General features: G+C 34.0%; 1 protein-coding gene across 1 annotated transcript in view; it reads right to left on the reverse strand.

The window, feature by feature from the left end:
- The window catches only part of LOC114329917 (regulator of gene activity), a 189,187-nt gene that overhangs the window by 58,017 nt on the left and 107,823 nt on the right, over positions 1 to 23,347 (reverse strand). Inside the window, exon 2 of the mRNA XM_050653369.1 lies at positions 18,198 to 18,577. Within this exon, the coding sequence (XP_050509326.1) occupies positions 18,198 to 18,577 (380 nt within the window). The remainder of the gene's footprint in view (positions 1 to 18,197; positions 18,578 to 23,347) is intronic.

The raw sequence follows: 23,347 nt of genomic DNA on the forward strand, positions 1-23,347 counted from the left end.
TGGTAAGACCAACAATCTAAGTGAAAAGGGAGATATTATTTGTTATTTTTTGGACAAACTGTTTTTTCTTAATTTTATATGTTGTGGAACCGAAAGATACAACCCCTTAATTTTCACTTTTCTATCACCAACCCCCATGTTTTAATAGCAATCTAAATATTTCCCTATTCTCTATAGTAAATAAAAATGAATGTTTGTCTGTACCTATGTCCCTTATAGAATCGCAAACTATGCATTTGGTAGAAAAAAGTATAGGTACGCAATATTTTTTAGTATTTTTTGGCTTTCTGGTAATTTTAGGTATTAAACATTCAAACATTATTTAGTTTTAAGGCGGTACGAAGTTTGCCGGGTCAGCTAGTTATTAATAAAAAAGTATTAACTTTTTTAACTCTATTAATTATTAAGTATATTAAGTATACATTATTAAGTATTAACTCCTTCCTGGGTTCATGTAAGTACAAAAACTTTGCTTGAGGTCATCAAATGATTAAATGCATAGTTTACGATTCTATAAGGGACATACCTACAGACAAAAATTCATTTTTATATGTTATAAAGAACAGGGAAATAATTAGATTGCTATTAAAAAAATGGGGGTTGGTGATAGAAAAGTGAAAAATTAGGGTTGTATGTATCTTTTGGTTTGACATCACATAAAATTATGCAAAAAACAGTTTGTCTAAAAAGATAAAAAAATGTCGGAAGGGGGGTGGGGAGACCAACCCCCTCTTTCACTTAGATTGGTCGTACTAACTCAGGAAGCTTCAGGGGTTCATGTACAACAATTTTGCTTATTAAGGTCAATCATAATATTTATGATCAAATGTATATATGCTATTTCATAAGTTCTATGCATAATTCTATAAAAGACATACAGATTTTTTTATATTGTCTCGTATAAATAATAAAAACGTGGTATTATAAAAATAAATATTTTTCAAAATAAAATGTCAATTTAAAAAACAAAAAGAATTTTCCGCGCCAGGATTTGAACCCCGATCTCCTGAGTGAAAGGTAGGTGCTAAGTAAGCAAGTCCATTAAATGTTCCGACTAACGTATATAAATATTTGACATTTAAGCTGTAGCGTTGGTCCATCAACTTTCATGTTTTACCTTTTCTTGACTAAAATCCCCGGTTTTGCGCCAGCTGACACATCATTTGTTAATAATCTTTGGAACACCTACCTAAATAAAAAGAAACCAGCCATGCTAAAATGCTCCGGTCAAATTTGACACTACCTCCCTGGCTATGAGTTTTTGATTTTTTTGACAAGGTATTTAATTTTACTAACAGGAGAGTTGAAATCTAAGTATCACTTTCTACCATAATTATCATTTTCTACTATATAATATATACTATGTATCTACTATATAATATATCATTTTCTACTTCGACGTCATCCTCCAAATAATCAAAATCTTTTTTGATGTCTGAACTGTTTCGATATGGCTCAACAATTTTTATGAAATTCTGGACAGCTAAATTTAGAATATGTTCGAAACACACAAAATGCTTATTTTAAGCAAGCAACTACACATCAATTTTGGGTTCGTCAGGAAACAAATGCTGATCGGGGACTCCCCCTAGTGGTAGTGGAGACCGTGTTAGCACGAAACGCAATAAAATGGTCGCCAAGGAATCACCGAACCGAGTAATCAAGAAATTTCTTCAGTCAAGATAAGAAGTTGTTGTCAAGACAAGAATTCTTGTTTTGTCGACCCCTAGCCACAACCTGCTTCCATATGGACAATACCGGGAATGATCCTTTTTTATAGTGTTGAATCATGGACCTTGAACGAGGATATGTGCCGAAAGTTGGGAGCATTTGATATGTGGCTATATCGGAGAATTCTTAAAATCCCATGGACTGATCGGGTCACAAATGAGGAGGTCCTTAGAAGAATGGGGAAGAACCGAGAGGTAATGACCACCATCAAATCTCGAAAGTTACGATACTTCGGACACATTATGCGAAATGATTCCAAATATGCCCTCTTACAAGCCATCCTGCAAGGAAAAATATTTGGAAAGCGAGGTGCAGGAAGAAGAACATCCTGGTTAAAGAACCTCAGAACCTGGTTTAACACAACATCTGTGCAGCTTTTCCGCGTTGCTGCAGATAGCCATGATGATCGCCAACATTCGTCACGGATAGGCACATCAAAAAGAAGAAGGGCTCTATTTAAAAATAGACAATTTAAAGGAAATTATTCAATACTCATTAAGAATCATCTAATGGCCAATAAAGTTGTGAAAAACAAATTTGGAAACATCAAAAATACGTGCTGTCACTTTGCGGTCGGCGACACTACTAGTTAGTACTGGTTCTGGTGCAGTACTGCGGTCTGCGGTGGCGACGTTTTGCGTGCGTCGGCGACAGTGCCGCTCTACTCGATATACAGCTCATAAGAAACCATATTATTATGAACCAGTAGGCCTGTCGCTGCGGTCTGCGGTCTTGTTCGGAATCGTACCTTAAGTTAAGTATCTGAAGAACAGTGTATATTTCAAAAATTTGTGGATTTGAGCGGGGCGTAAAAAAGTCACAAAGTTTCACAAAAAAACGAATATTTCGAGAAATGAATATCATGCATTCAAAGCATGTCAAACGTGGAAGTAACTAAATGAATAGGAAATTCATTCGAAATAATATTAACTATCAAAAGACGAAAACTTGAGTACTTAGGACATGAGATGAGAGGGCAAAAATAATAATTATTACAACTTATTATGCAACGCAAAATCCGAGGAAAGCGAAATGTGGGAAGACGAAGAACATCCTGGCTTAAGAACTTACGGGAATGGTTCGAATGCAGTAGTGCAGAACTATTTAGAGCGGCAGTCAACAGGGTCCGCATTGCCATGATGATTTCCTACCTTCGATAGAAGATGGAACTTAAAGAAGAATGGTAGAGCTATGGCCTGGCCTGCGTTAGCACTACATAATATTTCATAATGAAGTATATTTATATTAAGATTTATTAAATACAAAACTTTGCATTTGCAAATATCGCAAAATGTATATTATATAAGTCATAAGTAGGTCAAGTACATGGAAAACAATAAAAGGTATTTTTATATCATGTTATGGTAGGTCAAGTATGAATATACAATTTCATAAATCGCCGTCGGATGGTTAGACAATTGGTTTTAAATTATAGATCATATTATATTGTTAGAATTACGATATTTCCAAGATATAGGTGTTAAAAAATAATTTTTAAGGGACAGTTAATTGGAAAAGAAAGTAGAGCTATGAATATCTGGTTCTAAAATTGTTGACTTGTGGCATGTTTAAGTTAAATGTTGTTTGTATGGGATTAGCCATAGTTAGGTTGTAATGACAATTTAATCACTTATTTTGAAAAGGGCATTAGTCACAAAAAGTAAGTTTTTGGGAAATTAGAAAAAACTGTTTAACTATAAATTGAGAAAAAATAATATGGGTTTATCTTTTTCTGAGGAACTATTGTAATAAAATACATTAGGTAACCAAGTTTCAAGTATGTATGTACTGTAATTTTTTAGTAAAGTAAGCTTTAGTACCTTGGACTGATGCCCTTTCCAAAAGTATGGAAATAGAGAAATTTAAAATGAAAGTAGGTATGATAATTCCACTAGTTTACAACCAATTTGCGACTGGAATGCAAAATGCTGTTCTTTAATTTTGTTAATTTTTGCTATCTGAATATGAATATGATTATAAAAAGTTCCTAACACGTAAGATTTTTGAGTTATGATTTGTTAAAAAAAAATGTGTTACGATTTTTGAGCTATGAGTATTTTACTAAATTTTTTTTAAACAGTCATTTGTAATATATCGGTGAGTGATGTTATCAAATTAACGTTTCTCCTAAAAATTGTGCATAATTTGACAACACTGGGATATCTAATGTCTACGAATAACACATTAACATTTAAATAAAGAATAAACCAAAGGTAATCCTTAATCAATAAAACTACCCATTTAAACTTAATAGTTCTAAACCGTTTTAACGACTGTTACTTCTGCATGACAAAAGTGTCTGGGTTTCCAAGAAAAGGCAAGCATAAAATTAAATATCCAGTTATTATCTCAGCAATAAAACCGATTTTCCATGGAGAAGATTTACCAGTTCCAGGACCCCCAGCAAATTGGAAAGAAGATTTGGAAATGTATGGCGATAAAAGTAAACCCGATGATGTATCAGAAAAGAATGATTCTTATTTTCCCGAAAGCGACGAAAAAGCACCTTATTGCATCCAACAAGCCGAATTACATGATTTAGTTCGAGACCTTCACTTGCCCAAAGGACATGCTTAACTCTAGGTTTTACATTAAAATAATGGATTTTTTTTAATGGAATTTACTAGCCAGTAATACTTACAATATTTAGAGACCGTAACCAGGATCTATCCTAGTTTTTTACTATGCAGGATAAAATGTGTGTTTGTATTAATCCACATAGTGTTATGGGAAAATTGGGATAGGCAGAAAATTTTGTACAAAAGACTTACTATGGTTTTTGTTTCTTGTTCTGAACTTATGTGTTTATAGTATAAAAGAATTTTTATAATAAACAGCAATATTTGATGCATTCTATAACTCAACATCTAACATTTCACCTGACAAGACAATGTATGCGTGAACCCCTACACAGAAATGCACGGCACCTAAGAAGAGTATAATTCAAAATCTATACGTGGTGGAAAATTTTAGTGTTTGAATTCGCATTCGGGACGCTTTAAACTCCCCGGTACAGCCATTTTAACATCAGTCGCATTTTTTTTTGTTTTTTTGTTGACTAGTGACTTAATAATGGTCATATACTTATATTCAGGGCCGGATTTAAAGGGTGGCAGGCTGGCAGCTGCCCGGGGCGCGTATTTACGTTTCCGTGTTCATTTCAAGACAGGGTAGTTTTGAAATGGGCACGGAAACGGCGGTGCATATTTGCTTTCAAACACGTGTGCATTTCAAGACGATTAATTTTGAAGTTCACACTGGTTTGTAAAAAAAATTAGCGCGTAAATTTATCACAAATGCGTGTTAAATTGTCACGGTTTTTTTATTCTAATATTTGAACGGTTTATCACAAATAGTTCTAGTTCCTATATGCAGAATAACAAATTATCATTGGATCTGTGGAAACAAAACAATTTTGTTAGCAAAGTTTCCTTCTTTTTTTTCTTAATAAATTTTCAAAAAAATCAAAGTACATAGTACCAAAATATACTGTCTTAAAGTAAACTATTATGATATATATATATATATATATATATATATATATATATATATATATATACATTTTTTCGTAATGCACTATCTATTTTTTACTTATTTTTAGTTTTTTATTTTTTAATTACTAAGATATAGAAAATTTTAATTTTCTATATTTTAGTTTCAGCTGAACACTTATTGTATTATAATACTGAATTCATGATATGATTTTGCTGTTGCAGCTGTCATGTCAGCTTCAAAATATGATATAAATAACTATTTTGTATCGTCACAGCAACGCAATAAACTTAAAGATTGAGCCACATTAAGGGCCGGTTGTTCGAACGCTAATCAACAATGATCATTATCAAATAATTAATTACTGTCAATGTCAATTGTTAAAACATAATTAATTACAATTCTGAGACTATAATCAATTAATATAACAATAATTATTAACATAATTAATAATAAATCTCATAATTGTAATTAATTATGTTTTCAGCGACCCAAACAAAGTTGACATTGACAGTTTTGGTGACAGTAATTAAATATTTAATAATGATCATTGTTGATTAGCGTTCGAACAACCGGCCCTTACTCTATGTGAATGATTGAAATTAATTGATGTCTACAATGTCTATAACATTGATTGAAATTGTTAAATGTTTATAACAACAAGTTAAACTTCTTTTCAATAATGGTGAGATTTTTAAAGTACGGCGCGGTACTTTCAAAAATTTAATACTTGTATTTGCCTTATTAACTGAAGTTTCCAGTTGCATCTTTTATTTTTTTTTTAGTTTTTTTACTTTCTGCTATCTTTAGTTCTTTTCTGCTATCTGATAAACATATAGTGTAGAATCCTCTTCATTGTCCAATTTGTTTTGGTTTTTGCAGAAAATTTGTTAATAACATAAGCACAAATAATGTCGTCGTAGTTACCCGTATAAGACAATGAATACTAATACTGTTTTCTTCAAATGAGTTGTGTTCAAACAAAAGAATTTCAAAATCTTGCGAGATATTAGTAAAAACACTTTTAAACTGCTCCATCACGTTTGAATCGATAGTTCTGTGCACTGGTATGTAGCATTCCAACGCCACATGTTTCGGTACAAACCAGTGCATATTTCGGGGGTTGGTTCTTTCAAATCAACACCTATTTGGAACTAAATATGTCTTAACGTTTCGGTGTTTATTTCAAAACCTAACTGTCGTGAAATGGACACGCAAACGGAAATACGCGCCCGGGGCCCCCACATTCCGGGGCCCCCACAAAGCCTCAAACGCAAAAAATATCAGCAAATTATTCACATATAATTATTTTTGTTTTATACAAACACTTGTGCCGTCCACTCTCGAAATTTAGTTGCAAAAGCTGCAGCTGAGTGTTGTTCTGCTACTACAGCATTATCTGATTTCTTAAAAGAACTATAGGTACATGCATTTTCACTTAATCTACATATAGATACAACTTATTGTTAATCAAAATGTTTAAAGGCTGCATCTTTAAGCGACAACAACGCAGACCGTGGCAGAAATATTATTGTTCCTAAAAGAGTAAATACTACTAGATGGTTATCCAGAAGTGATACCGCAAAGGCACTAGTTAAAGATTATAATCAGACTAAAGTAGAATTATTCAAAACTTCAGAAGTAACAATTTAAAACTCGTAGCGATACAAATTGTTTGTATAATCGAATGTGCTTACTGCAAACATAGTCCAGGAACCGAAGCTTTTCACCTCGCAATTTTTACAGAATGGATCGATTTGCTTGAAACTTTGAGAATAAGTAGTGGATAGTCCAAGGATCAAAATCTATATGATGCCGAAAGGCGCTTTTCCCATGGGGGTGGTTGCCACCCCACCTTGGGGGTGCAAATTTTTTATTATATTTTGACCGCAAAAGTTGATAAAAACATTCATTTTAAGCAAAAAATGTTCTATACATTTTTTTAATAAAATTAATAGTTTTTGATTTATTCGCTTTCGAAACTGTTAGTATTAGTTATATCGAAAAAATATGTTTTTCGATATACTCATTTACGATTCACTCAATTTTTGCCGTAGTAAAAATTTTTTCAAACCAAGTTCTTGGGAATTAAATAAGCTACAATTTCATATTTAAACATCTTTTCGTATCTCTGATGGTAATCTTTCTATTCTGAAGAAAATGGCATTTTTTACCAAACTACAAAAATTCGTTATTCGCTTTTAACTCCAGTTTTTTTAAAACTAATCATTCTAAGCCAGTCAAACTTCTAGAATCTATTAGTAATACAATAATAAAGAAGAATGAATAATGCCAATGACAAAAAACACCGCTAACTTACATTATTATGCTTCCAATTCGATTTCTCCTTTTTTTTTTCAAAAAAATATTTTGGTAGGTATTTAAAGATCTATAAGAGTCCTGATAATAAATCCTTTTAAAATCCTCAGTCGCAAAGAGAGGTGACTTTGAACGGGTTGGTAAAGGTGGTTTTTGCATGGTATTACAAGTTTTATTTGTCAATATCTCACTCAATATTTGCCAAAGAAAACATTTTTGCAAGCCAATTTCTTGGGAATTAAATAAACTACAATTTCGTATTTAAACATTTTTTCTAATCTCTAATGTTAATCTTTCTATTCGGAAGAAAAGGGCATTTTTTGCCAAACTATACAAATTCGTTATTCGTTTTTAACTCCATTTTTTTAAAAACTAATCATTCTAAGCCCGTCAAACTTCTAGAACCTATTAATAATACATATATAAAGAAGACCAAATAAGGTCAATGACTAATTTTAATTAGGGTGGTGATTAGGGGGTTCTTTCCAATCACTTTTTCGGTGAAAAAAATAGGGACTGACATTCTTTTCATTATAAGTCGCTTAATTTTTGAGCTAGAGACTTTTTTTATTTCTGAAAATAGATATTTTTAAATACTTTAAATTAGTTCAAACAAGTTATCCTCGAAAAATGCATAGTTTTCTCGTCTTTTGACTTTGAAACTACAATTCTTAGCATTTGACGAAGAAGAGCTAACATATAATAAAGTATAGCTGGATTACCATTGTTCTTAAAGAAAACTTAAAAAAACGGTTTTGTTTACTTTTTCAAAAGGTACATTTTTGTTAACCAAAGTTGTTTTGATAAACCGAAAACTTTTTGAGTTATTAGCAGAAAACTGACTAAAAACATTGATTTTTTCGATATAAAACTAACACTTTCGATAGCGAATAAATCGAAAATTATTAATTTTATCAAAAAAATGTATAGAACATTTTTGGCTTAGAATGAATGTTTTTATCAACTTTTGCGGTCAAAATATAATAAAATATTTCCACCCCCGAGATGGGGTGGCAACCACCCCCATGGTAAAAGCGCTTTTCGACATCATATAGATTTTGAAAAACCACAAGGAAAAAGTTTTCCTGTAGTTGGCTGTATACCATGTGATACAAAAAACAGTAAATCCTGTATAAAAGGTATATGTAAAAAACCCTCAAAAGGGCCACATCAAATTCACATAACTAGTTTTCGACTGGTTTACCAGTCATCATCAGTGCTTACGTGCAATGTACATGCTAACCACCAAGATAGTATTATACAAAAATATGTGGGTCAAAGCCCAGTAAAAGTAGTCCGTCAAGGAAACATAGGTATTAAATGTTACCTTATATTAAATGTGACACCCTTATTAACATTAGACGAGACAATAAATATTGCTAAGGATAATTTATATAAAAAATGGTCTAAACAATATAAACATTTTATTTTGACAAAAGGCACAAGATATACATTGCTAGAACCCGATATTCGAAAAAATTACTGGTTTAAAAATTACGATTATCCGAGAAGTTCCATAACAACCATATCTCGGATGAAATTTGGACATGCTTGCTATCCGGCACATTTATACAAAATAAAAATAACTAATAACAATCTCTGTGATATTTGCAATGAAACGGCGGACTTGGATCATATATTTTTTAATTGTAAGAAGTACACACATCAGTCGGACATTCTTACAAAAAATTTAAGAAGTTTAAACGTTTACGGTCCCTATAATGTTATGTATCTTTTGGCACTGAGTGATAAACGTACTTTTTGATTTTATTTTGTTTTTCCTATATGACTGTAAAATTAAGTTATAAAATGACTAGATTAGGCTTGTAACCTTAAATGTCTTTCCTTTTGATTGCCTACATGCATGCCTTACCGTGTGGGGTGGGTATATAGGTAATCAATAATTATTAAGAAAAAAGAAAAACCCTTGAATGAGAAAAGTGTGACCCTTGTCCTTATCCCAAAATTTTTATTAAGATTAATTTAGCAAAAATTCACTTTGAAAATAAAATGTTTATTATATCTATTCTTAACAAAAAGGTCGGTCAGACTTAGATAACCTTAACTTAGATTAGTAATTAGATAGTTTAGATAAGATATATTATGTTTATATATGTACTATTTACTTTGTTTCTGGCCGCATGGTCTAATCCTAAAGCCAATAAAAAAAATGTTACCTTAAGCCTGGATGTTTAAAATATTATCTAATTTGCCCTAGGTAACATCTGATATGAATATCTAGATCTCAGATGTTACCTAGAGCAAATTAGATAATATTTTAAACATCCAGGCTTAAGGTAGCATTTTAAACCAATGTTTCCTTGACGGACTACTTTTACTGGGCTTTGACCCACATATTTTTGTATAATACTATATTGGTGGTTAGCATGTACATTGCACGTAAGCACTGATGATGACTGGTAAACCAGTCGAAAACTAGTTATGTGAATTTGATGTGGCGCTTTTGAGGGTTTTTTAAATATACCTTTTATACAGGATTTACTGTTTTTTATATAGATTTTGATCCTTGGACTATCCACAACTTATTCTCAAATTTTCAAGCAAATCGATCCATTCTGTAAAAATTGCGAGGTTTTGTCCTATTTTAAGCTTCATTACTTGGACTAACAGGAATATTTGCAATATTTTGGAATAAAATCTTAGAGAAAACAAACAGTCAAGTCGTATTCTCCAAGATCCAAATATTGCCCTTAATTCAGGAGTGGCAGCACTTAGATCACTTAAAGAATTTATACAGTCAAGACGTGACAATTTCAAAACATATGAGACGCGAGGCGCGATGGTAAGCGGAAGTCAAAACTATTCGACACATAGAAAATGACTACGGAATATTCGACTGACTCCACTCGATTATCGAACATCTCAAGAGACTGAAATGACAACATCAGAGAAATTTAGGACTCAAAATTTTATCGCTGTTATAGATCACCTCATGACCTCTTTAAGTCAGAGGCTTTCTGCATATAAATGCATTCATTCCAATTTTGGATTTTTACATCATTTAGATATATTTTGGTCATGCATATATGTATGTACAATATTTTGGCCATGTTATGCGGCACCCAGAGAGATATAATATACTTCATTTAATAATACAAGGCAAGGTGGACGAAAGAAGTGGGGCAGGTCAAAGAAGAACGTCATAGTCTAAAAACCTGAGAGAATGGTTTAACAGATCCTCTACATCCCTTTTTCGAGCTGCCGTGAACAAAATTACTACAGCCAATGCTCGATAATCAAGCGCGGCACATGAAGAAGAAGACACCATTTAGCTTCAGAACTATCAAAGCTTTGGTGCTGACATCTGTAGCAATGATTTGGATGAAATCCTAGGTGTCGAACTAATACAATTTGTAGAATTTTTGGATATCTGCTCATTAAATATAAGCAAAGATCTTTAAATGTACCGATTGCCAGAAGAAAAGAATGTGAATGATGCGTTTCCAAATGTTGAGGTGATACTTCGTTTATATTTCTGATACCAACTAACTATAGTGGGGAGAGTTAATAGGGCTTTTCATCGATTGTTATTTGTTTCAAGCTTCTGTAATATGTCGTATAATCCGAGTATATTAATATTATACACAGATTATACAACATGCATGACAGAAGCACGAAACAAATGACTGTGAATGAAAAGCCCTACTCTCAAAACTTAAGTTAATTAAAAATTGACTTTGGTCTATGATGGGCCAAGAGCGTTTGAATCATCTCTCTATACTCTATAATGAGCATTGAACACGATGTCTTAAAGCAATAAGACATGTCCGACATAGTCAAGGAATGTTCAAGTAAAAAATCTCGAAAAGTATCCGGACTTCAACCCTACATATCCTACTATGTTTATTTTTAATATTTTACTGTAACAAATTTACAATAATACTATAGACCGTCCCACCTTGACTTTACATTTATAGTATAGTATAGGGAACATAGGCAATGCAGTCCTTAAGAGAGTTTTTCGCGCGGTGATGCCGATTTGATCAAAAATAATTTGTAATAGAACATTAGAGAGATTAAGTTAAAACTGTTTTAGAAGGACAATCTATAATTTTAGGATTCATACGCGTAATAACTATAGTATATCAAATAAACTTACACATCCGAATCCTCAAATTGTAATTATCATTCTAAAACAGTTTTAATTTAATCTCTCTAATGTTCGATTACAAATTCTTTTTGATAAAATTGGCATCACCGCGCTAAAAACTCTCATAAGGACCACGGTTCTTAGACATTTACTACGGTTGCCCAGATCGACTAACCAATGAACATTAAGGGTGCGATTACGTCACAAGTATACTGTAATTTGAATCCTAATATGATTAATCGGTATTTTTACCCAAGTATTAGGACCCGCGCAGACTGCAGACTTTTTATCGGCCGATAGTTTAGTCGGTTTCTTAGAGAGGTATACATTACAGATGCGCACATTACACCGATTCAGTCTCGGCCGACAAAAAAGTTTGATGGGCTTCCCGATTGCATTCAAACTAAAAAGTTGCCCAACTGTCGGCCGACTGTTTAATCAGTATTGGCTAATTACGCCACAGGAAGATTGTTTTGTCGGCCGACAGTTCAATTTGGAGAATTCTCTATACAATTTTCGGATTCGGAATGTAAATGACGATTTGAATTTTTGAATACAGTCATGTTTAAAGACAAAGAAAGAAGGTAGCCTTTTGTTATCCTTTCAGAGAAGCAGAGAACTACAGTAATGTAAACAAAAATGCAAATATCCATTCCATTGTCGAAAGTCACGTATGTTAACAATATAAATACAAATAACAAAGAATGGCAGGCAATGGATACGAGAATAGCCTTTCTTTAGAAAATGTATTAGCGTCTTTTGCTTTGCCAATATCTATAATTTGATATTTCCACGATTCCACGCCAAAATTCCCATTTTTAAATTTTCGTACAGAAAAGAATGGACCGTGATAGTGTGACGTCAAAACGTCAAATTTTTTCCAAACACGTTGTGTCTAGGTATACGCTAACGTGTACGCAAATAAAAAAGTTAGGTAGAATTAAACGTCATAACAAATATTTTTCTATCAAACAAACACTAAACATATCAAAATAGCGTGTATCAAAATATACAGTCACTGCCCACGCTAAATAGTCACTAGCTTGATGAAGTTTAACTTTTTTATTTGCGTACAATTTAGCGTGTACCTAGACATAACGTGTTTGGAAAACTTTTTTTGACGTTTTGACGTCACGACTATCATGGTCCATAGACAGATGGTTTAGGGCAGTGTTGCCAGGGATACCGAAATTTCGGTAGGTCTACTGAAGTTGGCTCCTTCTTCTTCTTTAAGTGCCGTCTCCTAATCGGAGGTTGGATAGCATCATCACTATCTTTACTCTATCTACCGCTGCTCTAAAAAGTTCTACAGAACTGCATTTAAACCAGTCCCTTAAATTCTTCAACCACGACACTCTCCTTCTTCCTACACTCCTTCAGCCTCTTACCTTTCCCTGTATTATCAATCTTAGCATTTCATTTCGCTGTCCCCTCATTACGTGTCCCAGATATTGTAACTTTCTTATTTTTATTGTGTTTATTAATTCGCATTCTTTGCCCATTTCTCGCAATACTTCCGTGTTCCTTTTCGTCTGTGTCCATGCTATTCTAAGCATCCTTCTGTAACACCACATTTCAAATGACTGTAGCTTATTTACGTGTTCTTGCTTCAATGTCCAGCATTCAAGTCCATATTGCAGTATCGAGAACACGTAGCATCTCAAAGCTCTTACTCTCAGTGTTCGCATCTAAGGTCTTTGTTGCAGAGAATTTGTTTTCATTTTTACAAACACATTCCTTGGTATTCTTATCCTGGTCCTTATTTCTGTCGTTTCTGTAGTTCAGGTTCCCAGGTATTTGTATTTGTCCAACCCTTTCTATCGGCACATTTCCCAAATGTATGCTTATTTGTATGTTTGTTTTATTATTAGATATTATCTTGCAAATTGGATGCACCCAATACTCTCGGAATCTTTTCTTAATTTTCCTCCTCCGAGAGCAATAATCACATTTCGGGACAATTTTTTCATTATGCAACCACTCATTTCAACAGTCAAATACGAACTAGTAATCGTTCGAGAATAGTTGGCCGATAGTTGTTGCTAGTCTGCGCCCCTTCACTAACCCGACTGTTTAGTTGGCTCGGTGTGCGCACTAACAGCCCAACCCGACTAAACTATTGGCCGACTAAAAAGTCTGCAGTTTGAGCGGGCTCTTTTAACGTATTTAAGTATTGACTAAGGACCCGCGCAGACTGCAGACTTTTTATCGGCCGATAGTTTAGTCGGCTTCTTAATCAGTACAGAGAGGTATACAGATGCGCACATTACACCGATTCAGTCTCGCCCGACAAAAAAGTTTGATGGACATCCCGATTGCATTCAAACTAAAAAGTTGCCCAACTGTCGGCCGACTGTTTAATCAGTATTGGCTAACTACGCCGTGCGCACACAGGACGATTGTTTTGTCGGCCGACAGTTCAATTTGGAGAATTCTCTATACAATTTTCGGATTCGATATGTAAATGACTAATGCCTGGTTGCACCAACAGATCTTAAGCTCCAGCTTAGTTAAGCTTTAGTTATAGATAGAGCCTAATTATATCTATTATTATATTATGGTATTCTTATTGTAATATACACTCTGGGCCAAAATTAACGGGACACCTTAAAAATAGGTCATTTTTGATGTTTTATTTCTCTTAAACCTGTTGTCCGATTTAAGTGATTTTTTAATATGTTATAGCCTTATTCCTTGACAATATCGTTATAATAATATTGTTGCTAAACAGGTAGATTTTCATTGTATACCGGCTGTACGAATCAAACTTTGTTTTTTTCTTAAAGTTTGCATCACCCTGTGGAATATTCTAGCATTTGTAGAATTCTGAAATTAAAACCTGACTATAGCTATAGCCTCATGCTTTCTCAACATTTTGTTTTTTGATTGATTCGCTTATGTTGGATAATAAAAAAGTTAGGTGCTTTAACAACTAGACATGTTTTTTATCAATACAGGGTGTTTTTAAAAAAATTTGGAAAATTTTAAGGAGTAATTCTGCATGAAAAAATAATGACAGTTTACTTTATAAACTTATGTCCGCAAATGCTTCTTTTCCAAGATAGGGGGTGTTGAAATTTTTTCGACAAACTGACGATTTATTTATTACTTTAAAACCGGTTGAGTTATGCAAATGCAATTTAGTGGGTTTTCTGACGTAGTTATTGCATATTTTTTGACATACAATTAAGAATTTAATTTTCACCATTGGCGCCCATACGGGTAATATGAGCCATCATATTACCCGTATGGGCGCCAATGGTGAATATTAAATGCTTAATTGTATGCCAAAAAATGTGCAATAACTACATCTTAAAACTCACCAAATTTCATGTGCATGTCTCAACCGGTTTTAAAGTAATAAATAAACTCACCTACAAAATTAACCGCCCACCTTGTATTTCTTTCAATTTGCAGAAATTGTTAACCTTGGACCACATTTTATGAAGGATACGGTGAAAACTACCTACGCTGAAGAGAAATAATAATTTTTTTTAAAGTCGTTTGTTACAGCAAAAATCAAATGAAAAAAATCTTCGAAGAAAATTCAAATTAACAATATTTTGGAAATAAAAGTCTAATTGAAAAAAAATTGGGTATCAATAATGAGTGTTGCCGCCTCTAGCCCTTAGGACTTCTTGGAGCTGGTTTGGCAATCCATTCATGATATCCTGGATATCAGATTGGGGGATATTTTGCCACTCCTCTACCGCAGCTGTCTTCAGCTCTTCAAGGGATGCAGGGGCTGGTACTCTCGTTCTTACCCTTCTTTTGAGGTTGTCCCAGATATGCTCAATTGGGTTAAGATCGGGACTGTGTGCTGGCCATGGTAGAACTTGAATCCCGACTTCATTAAAGTACTCTCGGGTAGATCTTGCTGTATGGCAACGTGCATTGTCATGCATTAGTCTGAAGTTATCACCAATGAATGGTGCTAAAGGCATGACATGGTCTTGGAGAACTTCTTGCACGTATACTTGGGCATTCATACTGCCTCTACCGAACACAACAAGATCAGTACGTCGTACGAAATACTTCCCCAAATCATTATTGACCCTCCTCGGTAAGCCACTGTTTCGGTTATAGCGCATGGAGCAAACCTTTCATTTTGACGCCTATAGACACGTTGGCGTCCATCTGGACCTTTTAGGACTATTCTGCTCTCAACTGAGAACAGCATATTCTTCCATTCCGCCATAGTCCAGTTAGCATATTCTCGCGCAAAATGAAGTCTAGCCCTACGGTGTTGTGGGAGCAGTTGTGGTGCGCGAGCTGGACGGAAAGCCCTCAAGTTTATTTCTGACAGTCTTCTTCTAATCGTTTGTCTACTCACACTAACTTTTCTCAGCTCAAAAAGATACCTACGAGCTTAAGGAGCGGTGCCAAAGCAATTTCTCAATACTGTGGTGGCAATGAAGCGGTCAACTCGAACTGAAGTGCATCGTTGTCGGCCTTGACCTGGTCTGCGGTTATACGATCCTATCTCCCGAAATTGTCTGATGGCATCTTGTACCGTAGTTCTGTGGTGGGGTTAATTTTGCTGGTGAGTTAAATCGTCTGTATTAATGAAAAACATGGCTAGTTGTTAAACTACCTAACTTTTTTATTATCCAAGATAAGCGAATCAATCAAAAAACAAAATGTTGAGAAAGCATGAGGCTATAGTCAGGTTTTAATTTCAGTATTCTACAAAAGCTAGAATATTCCACAGGGTGATGCAAACTTTAAGAAAAAAACACTGTTTAATTGGTACACCCGGTATACAATGAAAATTTACCTGTTTAGCAACAATATTATTAAAACGATATTGTCAAGGAATTAGGCTATAACATATTAAAAAAATCACTTAAATCGGACAACAGGTTTAGGTGATATAAGACATCAAAAATGACCCATTTTTAAGGTGGCCCGTTAATTTTGGCCCAGAGTGTATTATCTTTATATTATATTAATTCTTATGATATTCTCGACTTAAGCTTAAGATCTGTTGGTGCAACCGGGCATAAAACTCTCATAAGGACCACGGTTCTTAGACATTTACTACGGTTGCCCAGATCGACTAACCAATGAACATTAAGGGTGCGATTACGTCACGAGTATACTGTAATTTGAATCCTAATATACAGATAGGTATACAGATGCGCACATTACACCGATTCAGTCTCGGCCGACAAAAAAGTTTGATGGGCTTCCCGATTGCATTCAAACTAAAAAGTTGCCCAACTGTCGGCCGACTGTTTAATCAGTATTGGCTAACTACGCCGTGCGCACACAGGACGATTGTTTTGTCGGTCGACAGTTCAATTTGGAGAATTCTCTATAAAATTTTCGGATTCGGAATGTAAATGACGGTTTGAATTTTTGAATACAGTCATATTTAAAGACAAAGAAGGAAGGTAGCCTTTTGTTATCCTTTCAGAGAAGCAGAGAACTACAGTAATGTAAACAAAAATGCAAATATCCATTCCATTGTTGTAAGTCACGTATGTTAACAATATAAATAGAAATAACAAAGAGAATGGCAGGCAATGGATACGAGAATAGCCTTTCTTTAGAAAATGTATTAGCCTCTTTTGCTTTGACAATATCTATAATTTGGTATTTCCACGATTCCACGCCAAAATTCCCATTTTTAAATTTTCGTAGAGAAAAGAATAGAAAGATGATTTAGGGCAGTGTTGCCAGGCCTACCGAAATTTCGGTAGGTCTACTGATGTTGGCTCCTTCTTCTTCTTTAAGTGCTGTCTCCTAATCGGAGGTTGGATAGCATCATCACTATCTTTACTCTATCTACTGCTGCTCTAAAAAGTTCTATAAAACTGCATTTAAACCAGTCCCTTAAATTCTTCAACCACGACACTCTCCTTCTTCCCACACTCCTTCAGCCTCTTATATTTCCCTGTATTATCAATCTTAGCATTTCATATCGCTGTCCCCTCATTACGTGTCCCAGATATTGTAACTTTCTTATTTTTATTGTGTTTATTAATTCGCATTCTTTGCCCATTTCTCGCAATGCTCATCCAATAAAAGGCGAAAAACTTTTTTGGGTAATCAAGTAATTTACTATGCAACGTGTGAAATTTTCTCGGAATCTTTTCTTAATTTTCCTCCTCCGTTGTATGAGAGCAATAATCACATTTCTGGACACTTTTTTCATTATGCAACCACTCACTTTAACAGTCAAATACGAACTAGTAATCGTTCGAGAATATTTGGCCGATAATTGTTGCTAGTCTGCGCCCCCTTCACCAACTCGACTGTTTAGTTGGCTCGGCTAAACTATCGGCCGACTAAAAAGTCTGCAGTCTGCGCACTCACTAAATGTCTTACATTGACAAAAGAATGGAAAAATCCAAAGGATGGATATAATTTTTAAGGATATGACCCTTGGGCATTATATTACTCCACGAGGCACGTGTGATGCTAAATAGACAATTATGTCTTCACATTGTGGACCACTCACCGTCCTCAATGTGAAGACATAATATCACATAACAACATAATAGTTACATGCTGCACACTTTTAATATGATAGAATTACCTGATTTTGAACCACTCTTGTCTCCTTCTCTTGAATTCACACCATCTCCCGCACCTCCACTCACTCCTTTGTCTCCCGAAGCATTACTTCCAGGCGACGCTCCTTCCCTATTCTGCGTACCAGGTAACGCAGGAAAATCCTCCGAGGACATTGTAAATTCGCTGGATTCCGACGTGGGTTGTTTGACCATTCCTACATAGGGCTTACCACCGGGCATTGGACTTGGCTGCGGCACGTTATCACCAGAGTTTCGATTTGTAAGTGAAGGAAATTCGTTAAAGTCTAAAAGAGATGGAGTGTTGGTATCACCAGAACCAAAAACCGAGTTAAAGGAACTATAACCTCCTAAGGTACTCATGTGACCCATTTGATTTGCGTTTCTAAAAAATAAAATATATTCAATTAGAACAATGCCATTGTCATTATACACAATCTAAACTACTGACATAATAGCTTTGACAATTCTAAATGTGCCAAATGTCAAATCTACCAATTCCTAAATTTATTTGACAAAATATGTGATGTCACCTTTTTAAGGTTATTTTAATTCTAAACAAAGCCGTATAAGTTTCATTCCTAGTTCATTTTAAACTATTAAAAATACAAAAATGAATAACCATTTTCAATTTCGTTGCAACATGAAACTACAGCCGCATCATATTCTAGTTCAATCAGAGAGTGCAACAAGCACCTCTACCGGCTTCGAAACTTATTAGTCTCTCATCAGGTGGCACATATGCTGCTCTCTCTGACCCAACCAGGACAAACCCCGGCGTGCAGTTACGAATTGCAACAAACGAAATGGCAGGGATGCCCTAGCGGCAACTGCTAGCAAAAGACTAAGTTTTCAATCTAATAGCACATCAAAAATATTACTCTACATCCCACCAGATTGAAAATTACACCTCCGAGGCTTCTAAAATTTGCAAGCCATAACGGATGCTGAGACTAAAGAAGATGAGGGAATTTTACAGGGAATGGTTCCCTTCGTACTCCAATCAGAGTAAACGTGTAAATCAAAAATGAATAACCATTTTCAATTTTGTTGCAACATGAAACTACAGCCGCATCATATTCTAGTTCAATCAGAGAGTGCAGCAGGCACTCTATGATTGAAGCACAGCACTTTACCGCGCTGAGCAGATGGGACGTGAATTATAAATTGTAAAATTCCCTCATCTTCTTTAGTCTCAGCTTCCGTTATGGCTTGATAATTTTAGAAGCCTCGGAGGTGTAGCCAGAGAAGGTTCCCATTGTTTTCAATCTGGTGGGATGTAGAGTAATATTTTTAATGTTGTTTTATGTGCTATTATTAGATTGGAAACTTAGTCTTTTGCTAGCAGTTGCCGCTAGGACATCCCTGCCATTTCGTTCGTTGCAATTCGTAACTGCAGGCCGGGGTTTGTCCTGGTTTGGTCAGAGAGAGTAGCATATGTGCTTCCTGATGAGAGACTAATAAGTTTTGAAACCGGTAGAGGTGCTTGCTGCACTCTCTGATTGAACTAGAATATGATGCGGCTGTAGTTTTATATTACAACGAAATTGAAAATGGTTATTCATTTTTGATTTAAATGTTTACTCTGATTGGAGTACGAAGGGATCCCGTCTGGTTGAAACTTTACCGCGCTGAGTAGATGGGACGTGAATTATAAATTGTAAAATTCCCTCATCTTCTTTAGTCTCAGCATCCGTTATGGCTTGCAAATTTTAGAAGTCTCGGAGGTGTAACCAGAGAAGCAGGGCCGCCGGCAAGGGGGTCAGGGAGGGTCCGCCGACCCCCCTGGATAATTACAGCTTAAGATAAAACAAATCCGTCTCATAAATTTGGTCAAGATCGAAGGAGATTACAGTTTTTATTTAGCGATTAATCTTTTTTTGTATTATATATGATTATTAAAGTATAAATTTTTCTTGTTCTTTCATCCATTTCTAGAATAGAACGGCGACTTAAAGATTTTGACCCTCTAGAAATTTTTTTCTGGCGGCAGCCCTGCAGAGAAGGTTCCCATTGTTTTCAATCTGGTAGGATGTAGAGTAACAGTTTTTGATGTTGTTTTATGTGCTATTAGATTGAAAACTTACGTCTTTTTTCTATTAAAAATACTTTTCAGGTATTTAGAAATTTTTACTGTCTAGAAACAGTAAAGTACAATAATAATACCCATTACATTCTTGCAAAATGGTACCTAGTTTTGTTTTAACTATACAATTCTGGATTTACGTTATGAAAACGGGCTAGTGTGACGTCATTTTTTGAGGTTATCTTGACTGCAGACAAACCATTACAAATGTTATTTCTGGTTCATTATAAATAGTCCAGAAAGCCACTGCGCATCCGCTAGGAAAAATATTCTGATTCGGATTTTTTGCACAATCTTACTCAAAAAGGAACCCTTTTAACAAATTTGCATGTTGCCAGGTCCAAAAGTGGGTCAAAATTTTTTTAAAGGTTTTTTTGTTTTTTTCTTAAAATTATTTTTTTTACATCGAACAATGTTTTTTAGGTTTTTTGGATCATTCCAAACAAAAAAGGGCTTTAGTGACTTTTCTCTAAAGTTGATAGTTTTTTTCATATAAGCGATTAAAAATTTAAAAATTGCGAAATCGGGCATTTTAGCCCTCATAAACTATGTGAAAAACTGAAAATTTTAATGTTGCCAAGGTAGGTAGATATTATTTAACCATCGATTGATGAAATCCCGAAGAATTTATTGCAATTCAATATCTAAAACCCCTTTGTTTTTTAATTGCCAATCAAGCGGACGCGACACTATTTTTAACCGTTGCATGTATATGCAATATGCGTAAATATATGTGCGGAAAAATATTCTGATTCCATTTTTGTTTCACCATCTTGCTTGAAAAGGTTCCCTATTAACAAATTTTCATGTTGCCAGAGTCAAAAGTGGGTCAAAAATTTTTTTTTAACAATTTTTTTTAAACTTCAAATGTTTTCCGATTACATTTACATGAAACGGTTGAAAATAGTGTCCGTCCGCTTGAGTAGCAATTAAAAAACAAAGGGGTTTTCGATATTGTATTACAAAAACTCTTCGGGATTTCATCAATCGATGCTTATAGAATATATACGTACCTTGGTAACATTAAAATTTTCGGTTTTCACATAGTTTTTAAGGGTTAAAAGTGGCTGATTTTGCAATTTTTAAATTTTCAATCGCTTATATCTCGAAAACCATCAAATTTAGTTAGAGAAAAGTCATTTGAGATCTTTTTATTTGGAATGATCCAAAAAACCTAAAAAAAATTTGTCTGGTGCAAAAAAATTAATTTTAGGAAAAAACATAAAAAAACGTTAAACAAAATTTTGACTGCCTTTTGATCCTGGCAACATGAAAATTTGTTAAAAGGAGACATTTTCAAGCAAGATGGTGAAAAAAAATTGTCTCAGAATATTTTTCCGCACATATATTTACGCATATTACATACAGATTGAGTTTTGTGTATGGAAGCACGATTTTTATAGATTTTTTTAGGTAGGAGTTTTCTAATGCGGCCGATATTACAGTGCTAATTACATTGTTGTCAGATCTTCCGTTTTTCTGGAAATCTAATGAACTTTCTTATTTCAAATAGAATACCCGGTATATTTTTTGCGTTTTGAAGTCCTTAACAAATACTGATTATTTTTCATGTTTTATTCCCTATACCTAAATGCCACAATCTCGGAGTTATTGTTACATTTATTTAAAAAAAAATTTAAGCAAATTATAAAAATCAATTTTTTCGGCCCGGGTAAATATTATTTTAGGTTGTTTGGATCATTGGGACCAAAAAAGATCTTTTGTAATTTTTTTTCTAAAATTAATCGTTTCCGAGTTATAAACAATTTCAAACTGAAAAAATCGAATAATGATGATTTTCAAGGATAAAAAACGCAAATAAAAAATATTATTTTTGAAACTGCGAAGTACTCCAATTTAAGTTCAACCCTTATTTTATCAGCCACTGATAAGTAGTTTGAGCTTGTTTCATTTAAAACATTGTTTTTTAGTTGTTAATGCAGCCCGATCGCCCGTCCTCTCATATGCACTTCATTAACAATTAAAAAGCAGTGTTTTAGAATAAAAGGAGCTAAAAAGTCTTATGGCAATCTATTAGACGAAGAGTTGAGCTTGAATTTAGTTACTTCGTAATTTCAAAAATTATATTTTTTACTTGTGTTTTTGAACCTTGAAAATCGTCATTATTCGATTTTTTTCAGTTTTTAATTGTTTATTACTCGAAAACGATTAATTTTAGGGAAAATTTACAAAAGACCTTTTTTGTTCCCAATGATCCAAAGAACGTAAAATAATGTCTACCCGGGCCGAAAAATATGATTTTTATAATTTGTTTAAATTTTTTTTTTAATAAATTTATCAATAACTCCGAAATTATGACATTTAGGTATAGGGAATATAACATGAGAAATAAGCAGTATTTCTTAAGGACTTTAAAACGCAAATAATATACAGGGTATTCCATTTGAAATAAGAAAGTTCATTATATTTCCAGAAAAACGGAAGGTCTGACAACAATGTAATTAGCACTGTAATATCGGCCGCATTAGAAAACTCACACGCACCAAAATCTATAAAAATCGTGCAAGCCGTGTTCGAGATAATTGAGTGTTTCCATACATAAAACTCACTCTGCAAATTAAAAAACAAAAGGGTTTTCGATATTGTATTGCAAAAAACTCTTCGGGATTTCATCAATTGATGAAATCGTACCTTGGCAATATTGAAATTTTCGGTTTTTCACATAGTTTTTGAAGGTTAAAAATGGCCGATTTCAGAATTTTTAAATTTTTAATCGCTTATGTCAAAAACTATCAACTTTTCAGAGAAAAATCACTGAAGACCTTTTCTGTTTGGAATGATCCAAAAAACATAAAAAAAACTTTGTTCGATGCAAAATAAAAGTTTAAGAAAAAAACAAAAAAAAACGTTTAAAAAATTGTGGGCACACTTTTGGAGCTGGCAACATGCAAATTTGTTAAAAGGGGTCCTTTTTGAGTAAGATTGAGCAAAAAATCCGAATCAGAATATTCGCCGTGAAACGAAATCAGGAGACGTATTTGTATTTCAGCTTATATAATATGTATTAGCTTATACATATATGTATATGTTACGGTCAATGATGTAGAT

Source organism: Diabrotica virgifera, chromosome 6, assembly GCF_917563875.1.
Source record: "Diabrotica virgifera virgifera chromosome 6, PGI_DIABVI_V3a".
NCBI lineage: Eukaryota > Metazoa > Arthropoda > Insecta > Coleoptera > Chrysomelidae > Diabrotica > Diabrotica virgifera.